The sequence below is a fragment of the Cherax quadricarinatus genome, chromosome 14 (genome assembly GCF_038502225.1).
Source record: "Cherax quadricarinatus isolate ZL_2023a chromosome 14, ASM3850222v1, whole genome shotgun sequence".
Classification (NCBI taxonomy): Eukaryota; Metazoa; Arthropoda; class Malacostraca; order Decapoda; family Parastacidae; genus Cherax; species Cherax quadricarinatus.
In genome coordinates this window covers 11,662,260-11,675,708 of record NC_091305.1, presented here as the reverse complement: position 1 = coordinate 11,675,708, position 13,449 = coordinate 11,662,260, and the positions used below count along the sequence as shown (strand labels likewise).

The following is a 13,449-nucleotide window of genomic DNA, read 5'->3' as shown; positions in this document are numbered from 1 at the left end:
GGATACCTCGTCCTGCTGGAATGAGAATCGTGTCGGTGTAGCAGGACATCGAAAATGAGATGGTGAATCAAGAAATGAGGAATATCAATCACCCACAGTTAAGTAACCCTTCTAGTTATAGCAACCTTAGACTGGCCAGTAGTGGTATGTTATAATTAGATAGGTTACGAGTGATCCAGCTACATCAAGTGACCACCAGAGAACATCTGGTAAGTAGTGGGATTATGTACAAATGTTTTCCTTGACGGATGTATCCATGTGTGTCCTACCCCCCCCCCCTTCATTCAGTTAAACTAATATAATCTATACAGTCCACAATTAATTAGTAGCACCGTACTTGTGGGTGCTACCCAATCCATACTGGTCTCGGATAGATATGGATAAGATTGTGAGGTCGAGGGGACCACTTGGTGCGACCAGGGGTGGTTAAGTTTTCTCACATGTCTACACGGGGTGACTACGGTAAACAATATGATTGTCTCCCAATGAGATTACTGGTATGTATATAATGTTGAGGTACATACAGGTAAACACCCTAGAAAATTTTCCATATCTGCCCGTTGGTCCTTCGAGAACCGGGTGCAATCAGTGAAAAAATTAATTGAATTAATTACTTAATAATTAAGTGACTGATTGAAGGAAGTGGGTGTAGGGTGCACAAGTTTAATCGATCGTGTGATGGATGACAATTAGCCCAATTAATTGCTAGCACATGTGTGGCTAGGATTTATACAAGAGTAAAGTGCAAGAATTACTCTTATAAGGCGCCTACTTAAGTTGTATAATCAGTGATTAATAATTCTCTAACCATGACTGGATCTAATGGAGTTAATGTGGCTGACAAGTCCGTGAATTTTAGAGTAATGAAAGCATCATTACAGGCTATTAAAAGCCATGTGACGAAGGCATTTGATTTAGTGAATCAAAGAACCGTGAACCCTAATGAATTAAAGTTATATTTAGATGCTTTAGAGAGTAGATTTGATTGGTACAAATTGTGGTTTAAAGACTGTGAAAGAGATCTGCTGGAGAATTGTGCAGATAGAATGGAAATGAATGTTTTAATTAATCAACATTACGAATTGGAAGAAAAACTGTCTTGTAAAAGTAAGGCTTTGAATAAATTAAAGGGTGTAAGCCAGGCAGTTGATCAACCTATTAATGCAAAGGGTGGGTTTGCCAAAACCTCCATAGTACGGTCTGGAGGAAATCAGACTAGGTCGGCAGGAATTAATTGTTCAATTGCAGACCAGCCAGCCAAACAGTTCTAAGGATATAACACATAATGACGCTGAAGTATCTGTCAAGTCTCAAAAGGGAAAATTAATCCCAGTGGTAATAATCATAGTTAAGAGTTAAATAGGCACATATCAAGTCAGGAATCAGTAATAGTGGTTCCTCACATCAAGGTAAGAGGAATAAGTACCTCGGTAAGTGTAACCCGGTTAATAAGAGGTCAGGCAAGGAAAAGAGAGACTGCCTCTTCTGCCAGGGTACTCATTTCACTAAAAATTGTAATGCCTGTAATTCATGGGACATTAAAGTGGAAAGAATGAAAGAACTTGACAGATTTATCAGATGTCTAGACAATCATAATGTAAAGGATTGTCATACCAAATTGAACAGTTGCTATCAATGCAACAAGGGAAAGCACCATACAGTTATGTGCAGGGTTGTATGTGATTCTTATAATAATGGTGACAATAATGATAATGTTAATAACCCTGACACTACAGTGACTGATGTAAAGGTTGCAGCTAATGGCAATAATGATGGCCTAGCTGAGGTAGCCTTGCCGGTGTTGGATGTAAAAATTCAGGATAAAGGGCATAAACCCAAAACCATACGGTGTCACTCTCCTCAACACTGGTACGGGCCATGTAATATATGGCAGACTACCGCCTAGTAATAATGACTAGAGGAAGTAGTGAATACGGTCACGGTGTCTTACTCATGAAAGGTCAACCCAGTACAAGTATTCTTCTATCGAGAATGATGTTGAACCAGTCTAATTTGTGGGAGCTGGACAGCATAGGGATTAATGTAAATGAGGAAAGTCCAAATGATTCCTTTACTCAGGAACAATACCTGAAGGATGTTAAATGTGAATCTGGACATTACTGGGTGCGACTTCCGTGGAAGCTTGACCGTCCAGAATTACCTACTAATTATAGGATGGCGTATGGACAGTTAAAGGGCCCAGCTCTGCGAACTGAGCAAGACACCAAAATTGTTGACTGCTTATAATGATATAATTAATAAGCAGTTAAATAATAAATTGTTCTTACTTCAGGCGACGATAAATGCACACCTTAAATGCACAGGCGGTCCACTGAGCGAAGTAATTGGGTAAATAATCTTATGTGGACAATTTCCGGGTGTGACGTCAACTGAAGAGGAACTAATGAGGATATGTGAAGGGGTTAATGAAATAATGAAGAAATGTGCTGGGACTGACTTGGGATACTGAGAGACTTGTTATTGTTAAAGTCTCAAAATTCCAGTATGCCCAATAAATTAATCCAGGGAGCATAGGCTTATGCCCCTGAGAGAATGGAACACTAATTAGTCCATTTTGAGGGATCAATAAATATAGATGGCCATGGAGTTGGTGCCTATATGCAGTAATGTGCTGGGGCTGACTTGGGATACTGAGAGACTTGTTATTGTTAAAGTCTCAAAATTCCAGTATGCCCAATAAATTAATCCAGGGAGCATAGGCTTATGCCCCTGAGAGAATGGAACACTAATTAGTCCATTTTGAGGGATCAATAAATATAGATGGCCATGGAGTTGGTGCCTATATGCAGTAATGTGCTGGGGCTGACTTGGGATACTGAGAGACTTGTTATTGTTCAAGTCTCAAAATTCCAGTATGCCCAATAAATTAATCCAGGGAGCATAGGCTTATGCCCCTGAGAGAATGGAACACTAATTAGTCCATTTTGAGGGTTCAATAAATATGGGTGGCCAGTGAAGATGGGAAAATTGTACTCCACATTATGTAAGTCGTCTAGCAACGACCTCCGCCCGGCCGCAGTGTGGAAAATTTTTTGATTTTCCGAAACTATAGTGCCTAATAGGTGTTTAATGTGTCTATATGGGTCAAAAATGTATTTGAAAATAAGAGTAGAACCAAGAGTTCCCTTTGCGCATGCGCGGATGTGCGGGGGGGAGAGCGCGTATTGTTTTGAATGGTGGTGAGGAAGCTGAGAAAACATGGAACCACGAAATTGACGTTCACGGTGGCCTAAGGATTAATATAGGCCTCATTTCATAATAAGAAGTGTCGTAATTGTTCCTGGTGGAGAGTGAGGGAACGGGATTTACGGGACCACAGTAATAGAGTGGTAAAAGTGTGATAAGAGAAGGACCGGGTGACTGACGCGTCACAATGGACTGTGTCCTGGGGAAAATTACCCTTGGATTAATCATCACGCATCGGTCTCAGATCTTAATGGAGTGACCTCTAGTTTGTATAATAGTTATGAGACGTTAAATCGGCTTGTGAATTGTAATGTAATTAATGATAATAACGCTAAGTTAAGAGAATATGTGAAGTGAAATAAGTCGTTTGCTCCGAGTGAACACGCTAGACCTCGTTGTTAACGAGACGAGGAAAGGGAAACTCCTTGAGTCACGACGTCTAAAGCAGGACAAACCAGCGGATACCTCGTCCTGCTGGAATGAGAATCGTGTCGGTGTAGCAGGACATCGAAAATGAGATGGTGAATCAAGAAATGAGGAATATCAATCACCCACAGTTAAGTAACCCTTCTAGTTATAGCAACCTTAGACTGGCCAGTAGTGGTATGTTATAATTAGATAGGTTACGAGTGATCCAGCTACATCAAGTGACCACCAGAGAACATCTGGTAAGTAGTGGGATTATGTACAAATGTTTTCCTTGACGGATGTATCCATGTGTGTCCTACCCCCCCCCCCTTCATTCAGTTAAACTAATATAATCTATACAGTCCACAATTAATTAGTAGCACCGTACTTGTGGGTGCTACCCAATCCATACTGGTCTCGGATAGATATGGATAAGATTGTGAGGTCGAGGGGACCACTTGGTGCGACCAGGGGTGGTTAAGTTTTCTCACATGTCTACACGGGGTGACTACGGTAAACAATATGATTGTCTCCCAATGAGATTACTGGTATGTATATAATGTTGAGGTACATACAGGTAAACACCCTAGAAAATTTTCCATAAGAAGCATGATAAGAAAAGTAGTGAATGTACATGCCACTGTACATTCACTACTTTTGCAATACACGGAAAAAACAAAACCTACAGTATCCGAGCGATAGACATGAACATCAAGGAAAGGAAGCAAAGAATTGGATTCCCATTCAGCTTTAAATTTAATGGAAGGGGCAAAATTAAGAGCACTGAGAAATGGTTGGAAGAAACTAGAGTCATGAGGCCAAACAGATGTCATCTACATAGCGGAGCCAGAGGGAAGGGCGCACACCAATAGTAGAAAGAAGAATAGTTTCAATTATTCCATATAAAGGTTAACAAGTACAAGAAATACCTAATGATGTCTTTCTTGATCTTATTCGCCTTTGTGTGAACTCAAATTCCTTTTCCTTCCAAGGCAAATATTATTCTCAAACCTTCGGTGTCGTTATGGGCTCTCCTCTGTCTCCTGGGGTGTCTTTGTCAACTAATGTCAACGTTCTATTGACCATAGCCAGCCTCTACATAATTGTTAGTTGAATCTGATATTTCAAAAAATGTTTGGCCAAACAATTTTTAAAAGACTGTTTTTCGTTTATAACTAAAGTGGTTTGTCTGTTACAGTGTTCAATAACTGCGAAAACTTTATCTTGATTTGTGTTCTAGTGTTAAATAACTAAAAAAAACTTTCCTACATTTGTTTGTACCTCTTGCTTAAGTTTCGTATTGTTGCTAAGCATAATAAAATCACTTTGTACTTAGTCCTGTATGAGTGCATTACATTTTTATTATCTTAAAGGTTGCAATCAGATTCTTACATACTCGGTTAAAGGGAGAGCAGATTAAGTGCTTTGAGTATTTTCATTTTTTATTGCTATTTTCTACGCTCTCTCTCTAGTTTGTCTTCATATTTATCATTTATGTAATTAAGGGTACCAAAACAGGACAACAGACTCAGGATGAGGTCAGTGTCAATATTGTTTCTGGTGTGATGAATGGTTTCTGGTGTTTCGTGGCTACAATTTTTTTAGCTATGACACCGTGAATTATATCTTCGTTGCTGTTTGCAGCCAGGTATTACTTAGTTTATAAAAGGTAAGAGTAATACTTATATATAAATGGAGGAGATAGTCAACTTACATTAAAGTCACCAATAATTTGTGCAGTTAAGGTGCCAAGGTTCCAGACGTTTCCCTCAGGTGTATTAATCTCCCAAAAAACATCAGCACCGATAACAGAAACTTGCAAATTAGCGGTCATATTTGCTGGGCCGTCTATATAATAGTACCATTTTACACATCTGAAATAAAGGATGCAGACTATAAAATGCAAATATATAAATCAAATATATTTTTAAAGAAATCATCTTCAATACCCCCAAAAAAATGAAAATAAAAAGCACGACAAACAGCAATTAGTTTACGTTTAAAAACTTCAGTTCTTAAAATATTTTACATACTGTACAGATAAATATTCAAACTAGGAAAGCAAAAAAAACAGCATATTAATTATTATTTACTTATCAGTTCATATTAAGTATAATATCATATGCTGACCAAGTTAAATATGTTTACTTATAGTGACTCATGTATAACTTGCACATCTCCATACAATTATCCCTTTCACTTACATGTTGTATTTCTTTATACCTCCATTCCCTACACGGGCGTACCTTGATGCTGGTAAAGGTTCTTGATTCAGGGAACTGGAGCTTCCCTCCCTTTTGTTCAAGCTTTATTACCTTCCATTTTCCCTTTCGAGTTTAGCGCTTTCATGTGAATATAGTCATTAAAAACAAGCACTAAACCAGTATGGGTTAAACAGGTATGATACCACCATTACTAATACCGTACTATTACTAATACTAATATTAATAATAATGTTCAATATTTGCTTTAAGTGCTTGGAAAACAAGCTATGCAAATTTCTCCAACAATAAGTAAGTTGTGCAACAGAGACATTTATATTTTGTGCTTATGGGAAGAAAACTGTTTTTGGTAATGCCACAAAAAAAAGTTTTCTCCATGGGCCAAAAATATAGTCGTCTGTTGCATAAATCATTTAATATTGTAGAATTTATTTAATAAAAAAAAAGCGAGCAGTTAAGTATATAAATATTAAAGAAAACCCCGAAAAACTTTTATTTTATTGTGCATGAAGACTGAAATAAATTGCAAAACCCAATTATTACAGATTGTCAACTATAAATTATCACCTCGCTTAGATCTGATAATAATAATAATAATAATAATAATAATAATAATAATAATAATAATAATATATGCAAGGAATCCTTATAACATTCCTCCCCAGCCTAGTAGTTCTTCCACTTTAAGGGGGGAGGCAGTCAGGCAATTAAACATTATTGGCACTGGCCAATAATGTTTAATTAGTTTTATATTAGCATTTCGTTACATATACAATACATACACGTAGTCCTCAGTGCTTTTTACAATTATACTGGAGAGCAAACTTTTTGTTTCTCTGCTGTCTGCGTAGTCCAGGTACATGTAGTGACCATTGACCTCACCTGAAAAATATACAAAGTGATATATATATATATATATATATATATATATATATATATATATACTATATATATATTTCTTCTTTCAACAAACCGGCCATCTTCCACCGAAGATGGAATATTGCTGCACTCTAACAGCACCTTTCAAGGCAGGTGAAATTGCCGACCTAGAAAATGTACAGAGAACTTTCACGGCGCGCATAACGGAGATAAAACACCTCAATTACTGGGAGCGCTTGAGGTTTCTAAACCTGTATTCCATGGAACGCAGGAGGGAGAGATACATGATTATATACACCTGGAAAATCCTAGAGGGACTAGTACCGAACTTGCACACGAAAATCACTCACTACGAAAGCAAAAGACTTGGCAGACGATGCACCATCCCCCCAATGAAAAGCAGGGGTGTCACTAGCACGTTAAGAGACCATACAATAAGTGTCAGGGGCCCGAGACTGTTCAACTGCCTCCCAGCACACATAAGGGGGATTACCAACAGACCCCTGGCAGTCTTCAAGCTGGCACTGGACAAGCACCTAAAGTCAGTTCCTGATCAGCCGGGCTGTGGCTCGTACGTTGGTTTGCGTGCAGCCAGCAGCAACAGCCTGGTTGATCAGGCGCTGATCCACCAGGAGGCCTGGTCACAGACCGGGCCGCGGGGGCGTTGACCCCCGAAACTCTCTCCAGGTAAACTCCAGGTATCATTCACACATAATACTGTCTTCGCAGAGGTGCCCAGATATGACAGCTGTCACTCCAAACAGCCAATATCTCAAACCCCTCCTATAAAGTGAATGCATTGCACCTCCCACCTCCAGGACTCAAGTCCGGCTAACCGGTTTCCCTGAATCCCTTTACAAAATATTACCCTGCTTCCACTCCAACAGCTCATCAGGACCCAAAAACCATTCATCTCCATTCACTCCTATCCAACACGCTCACACACGCCTGCTGTATGTCCAGGCCCCTTTCACAAAACCACTTTCACCCCCTACAAATAAATAAATAAATAAATACACACACACACACACACACACACACACACACACACACACACACACACACACACACACACACACACACACAGGACTTCAAAGAGACCTGGACAGACTGGACACCTGGTCCAGCAAATGGCTTCTCGAATTTAATCCTGCCAAATGCAAAGTCATGAAGATGGGGGAGGGGCACAGAAGACCACAGACAGAGTATAGGCTAGGTGGCCAAAGACTGCAAACCTCACTCAAGGAGAAAGATCTTGGGGTGAGTATAACACCGAGCATGTCTCCGGAAGCACACATCAATCAGATAACTGCTGCAGCATATGGGCGCCTGGCAAACCTGAGAAACAGCATTCCGATACCTTAGTAAGGAATCATTCAAGACACTGTACACCGTGTATGTCAGGCCCATACTGGAGTATGCAGCACCTGTTTGGAACCCGCACTTGATAAAGCACGTCAAGAAACTAGAGAAAGTACAAAGGTTTGCGACAAGGTTAGTTCCAGAGCTAAGGGGAATGTCCTATGAGGAAAGATTAAGGGAATTCGGCCTGACCACACTGGAGGACAGGAGGGTCAGGGGAGACATGATAACGACATATAAAATACTGCGTGGAATAGACAAGGTGGACAAAGACAGGATGTTCCAGGGAGGGGACACAGAAACAAGAGGCCACAATTGGAAGTTGAAGACACAAATGAGTCAGAGAGATAGTAGGAAGTATTTCTTCAGTCATAGAGTTGTAAGGCAGTGGAATAGCCTAGAAAATGACGTAGTGGAGGCAGGAACCATACACAGTTTTAAGACGAGGTTTGATAAAGCTCATGGAGCGGGGAGAGAGAGGGCCTAGTAGCAACCGGTGAAGAGGCGGGGCCAGGAGCTAGGACTCGACCCCTGCAACCACAAATAGGTGAGTACAAATAGGTGAGTACACACACACACACACACACACACACACACACACACACACATATATATATATATATATATATATATATATATATATATATATATATATATATATATATATATATATATATATATATATATATATTCAACAAGTCGGCCGTCTCCCACCGAGGCAGGGTGACTCAAAAAAAAAAAGAAAATCCCCAAAAAGAAAATACTTTCATCATTCAACACTTTCACCTCACTCACACATAATCACTGTTTTTGCAGAGGTGCCCAGAATACAATAGCTTAGAAGTATATACGTATAAAAATACACAATACATCCCTCCAAACTGCCAATATCCCAAACCCCTCCTTTAGAGTGCAGGCATTGTACTTCCCATTCCAAAGACTCAAGTCCGGTTATATAAAATAACCGGTTTCCCTGAATCCCTTCACTAAATATTTCCCTGACCACACTCCAACAGCTCGTCAGGTCCCAAATACCATTCGTCTCCATTCACTCCTATTTAACACGCTCCAAACGCTTTCGTGACTTCTCACATAGTTCCTTGATAATGTGAGAAGTCACGAAAGATTAGATTTTGCCACCGAAGTGACTAGTTTATTGTGCACCCCATATCCATCCTGTGGACGGTAGCGCAAGAAGATATGGATACACAAAAGGCCTAGGAACCAGGCCCCAAAGGGTTAACAGGAGTACAAACGATTTTATATCTACATATGTATAATTCACTTATCTGTTACAAGCAAATTCAGGAAGCTTAGTATATCTGGTATTTTATTGTCATTAATAAGATATCTTGACATGTCACATAGGTTATTATACTGTCTATCTCTGTATTCCTCAATAAGTGGACAATTAAGCACATAGTGTTCAAGACAGTGACCATATGCCTGATCACATAATTTACATTTAGTTTGATCATCATCTGTCTCCTAAACTACCAGAAAAATTGTAACCAAGCCTAAGCCTGGCCACTACAACATCAGTCAGTGTTCACATTGCAAGTTGCTCCATAAACATACTTATCTATGTTCATGTTATCATAGTGGGTTATAGATCTCCTTAGGCTTCAAAGTGCATTCCTATAACAATCATTTTCATTATTTACTTCTCTCCTAATATTATTCCTAATGTTAGACACAGATATACCAAAGTTATATTCTACGTTCTCCTTCTGGGCACTCTTCTTGGCTAACATATCAACTTTATCATGAAGGAGTAATCCAATGTGTGATGGGATCCATAGCAATTGTACATTAATTCCTTTGTCCCTGATTTTTGAGTATCTATACCTGGCTTCTCCAATGAACATTTTGTTGGAGTCATTATATGAGTTAAGAGCATTCAGTGATGACATAGACTCAGTAATGATGATAGAGTCAAGCTCAGAGTCATAAGTTGTTAGCTTTAGCGCCATTAGGATTGTAGACAATTCAGTTTGCAATGTAGACGCCCAGTTGTTAATTTCCATGCCTAGTTCAACAAGTTTATTATCTATCGTTCTTAACTAGGGAGGTGGCAACAAGAGCAGATGCAGCCCTGCCAGAAGACTCCTGTTTAGATCCATCAGTGTATATAACTTGTGATAACTTATTACTACCAGCTAGGCGAGAAATTTCTTCTTGAGCAGTTGCTCTAACAAGTGATTTAAGGAAGGGATTACTAGCAATGAGCTTCTTGGGAGGGACTTGCAGGTATGTGATATTAAATGAACTCATCTTCCTAGAAGATGATTGATCACGTTGACCCTGATCTAAACCTCCATAATCTGACACCCAATCAAAACCTATTGGAAAGTAACTGCCTTTATTACACAGCATCACAAGCCACCACTATCCTAAACAATGCTAAAAGTCTATCAGTACTTAACTACAACATCAGGTCCTTAAGCAAACACTATGATGACCTCCTAGCACTCCTTGAATCACTAAAGACACCCTTCTCCTGCATTATTCTTACTGAGACCTGGCTTAAGCAGGTCACAATAGATATCTACCCTCTACCAGGATACACAGCAATTCACAACTGCAGAACAAACCAAGCTGGGGGTGGTATTGCAATCTATTACTCTAACAAATTATCTTGTCTTAGCACCACTTGCTTTAGTGATGAATATGGGGAATACATTTTTGCTAATTTTACTGTAAAAAACCTTAAGACGCCTATAACAATCGGTGCCATTTACCGGATACCTCACACAAACATCCCAAATTTCAGTGAGAAATTAAAGTCACTAATAACAAACAGACAAATGAATAAGCACCACCTATTGGAAAGTAACTGCCTTTATTACACAGCATCACAAGCCACCACTATATTAATCTCAGTCTTAATATAATGAATCCTGTGATACTCCAATACTAAAACTATATACTGTGCCAAAACAAAAGCATTCACACTGCTAAACTCACAAAATAGTATTTAGTCACTTAGCCATAATACCAACTTACCTCATAATTTGTAATATTTTACATTTAAGAATAAAACTAAGTATGCCCGAAATGCCTAGCCATGCTAAGCGTTCTAGTGGTACACTCTGTAATCTCAATTTTACTACATGTTAAACCAAACAATAACCAAATTTCTGTAAACTCAGCATTGTAATCCTTATAGAGAATAAACTTTGAATTTGAATTTGAATTTGAAAAAAACCTTCTCTTAGCTGGAGACTTCAACATCAACCTTGGCTTACTAGATGATCAGCCTGTAACTGATTTCATCAACAATATGAACAACACACTTCTCATACCAACAATAACTAAACCAACCAGGCTCACTGAGACAAGTGCAACCATAATAGACCACATATGGACCAATATACTAGCCCCCCTTAAATCAGGGATAATCACAGATAGCACTACAGACCACTACCCTACCTTCCTCCTGACAAACATTAGTAAACCACCACTTGAATACAACAAAGTCTCATTTAGACTCCATGACGAGGCCTCAGTAAGGAAGTTCACAGCTGACCTAGAGACTGTTGATTGGCCTACAGAATTCTCCAAGGCCAATGGTATTGATGACTGGACAGACATCTTTCTTAACAAATTACTTAGACTATACAACAAACATTGTCCTATAAAAACAAAACAGATCACAAACAAACGGCTTGGTTGCCCATGGCTAACCAGCACCATTCTGAAATCCATTGACAAGAAACACCAATATGAAAAACAGTATAGACAGGGCTTAATACACAAAGATACTCTTAAACACTATTCATCAGCTCTCACCAAAGTAATAAAAAAAGCCAAACAACTATACTACTCCAGTAGATTCACAGACACTAGAGGAGATATAAAAAAGACCTGGAAAACACTCTCTCAGATTCTAGGGACCCACAAACTGAGAAAAACCAAGAATATTGTCCTAACTAAACCTAATGAAACACCACTACATCCCACTGACACAGCTAACAAGATAAACGACTTCTTCTCAAACATAGGATCTAATCTCGCCAGTAAAATCCCACATACCAATGCCCATACCGGGGACTACCTAGATGGAAATTTCCCTAATTCCTTCTATCTTGCACCAACTGAGCCCACGGAAGTCATTGAGATCATAAAGTCACTTAAAAATAACTCGGGGAATCTGTCTCATGTCCCACCATTACTGTACAAGCGAGCGGCCCATGTCCTTTTGCATGCTATTTCATTACTTTTTAACAAGTCAATAGAGACTAGCACCTTCCCGAAACTACTCAAGATGGCAAGGGTTACACCAATACATAAAGGTGGTGACCCTACAGACTTAAACAACTATAGGCCAATATCTAACTTACCATTGCTATCCAAAATCTTTGAGAAACTCGTGCACAGGAGACTGTATTCATTTATAACGGCTCAAAACATACTCAACCCCTGCCAGTTTGGATTCAGGAAAAATAAAAGCACTAATGATGCAATCATAAAAATGCTAGATCTGCTTTACACAGCATTGGAAAATAAGGAATATCCACTAGGAATTTTTATTGACCTAAGAAAAGCTTTTGACACAGTAAACCACGAAATCCTACTCCACAAACTTGACCACTACGGTATAAGAGGCCATGCACTTGCTTATTTCAAATCTTACATTACTAATAGGTATCAGTACGTCACCATTAAAGACACGGCATCATCAACACGGCCACTTGATACTGGAGTTCCGCAGGGAAGTGTCCTTGGTCCCCTGCTCTTCCTCATATACATCAATGACCTTCCAAACGTATCCCAACACCTGAAACCCATTCTCTTTGCTGATGACACGACTTATGTCATCTCTCACCCTAATCTTGCCACCCTCAACACCATTGTGAATGAGGAGCTGATTAAAATATCGACTTGGATGACAGCCAATAAACTTACGCTTAACACTGACAAAACTTACTATATTATGTTTGGTAGCAGAGCAGGAGATGCACAAATTAACATTAAGATTGACAACACTCTAATTACCAGAAATAATGGGGGAAAATTCCTAGGCTTATACCTTGACAACAACCTGAATTTCAGCACCCATATCCAGCATATAGCCAAAAAAGTATCCAAAACGGTTGGGATCCTCTCCAAGATACGATACTAGGTGCCGCAAAATGCCCTTCTCACACTATACCACTCACTTATTTATCCATACCTCACCTATGCTATTTGTGCTTGGGGATCAACTGCAGCAACACACCTAAAGCCAATAATAACCCAACAAAAAGCTGCAGTAAGAATAATCACTAAATCCCATCCCTGGCAGCACACCCCCCCACTCTTCAAAGATCTAAACTTACTCCCAGTTCAGTACATCCACACTTACTACTGTGCAATCTATATCTACAGG

At 39.3% G+C, this 13,449-nt stretch overlaps 1 protein-coding gene across 2 annotated transcripts in view; it reads right to left on the bottom strand.

Moving 5' to 3' along the window:
* LOC128698663 (MAM and LDL-receptor class A domain-containing protein 2-like) overlaps positions 1-13,449 on the bottom strand; it is a 382,606-nt gene that overhangs the window by 282,710 nt on the left and 86,447 nt on the right. For both annotated transcript variants that reach the window (XM_070084851.1, XM_070084850.1), the window contains exons 21-22: positions 6,620-6,719; positions 5,330-5,489 (exon numbers count right to left, since the gene is read on the bottom strand). In XM_070084851.1, coding sequence (XP_069940952.1) covers positions 5,330-5,489; positions 6,620-6,719 — 260 coding nt within the window. The remainder of the gene's footprint in view (positions 1-5,329; positions 5,490-6,619; positions 6,720-13,449) is intronic.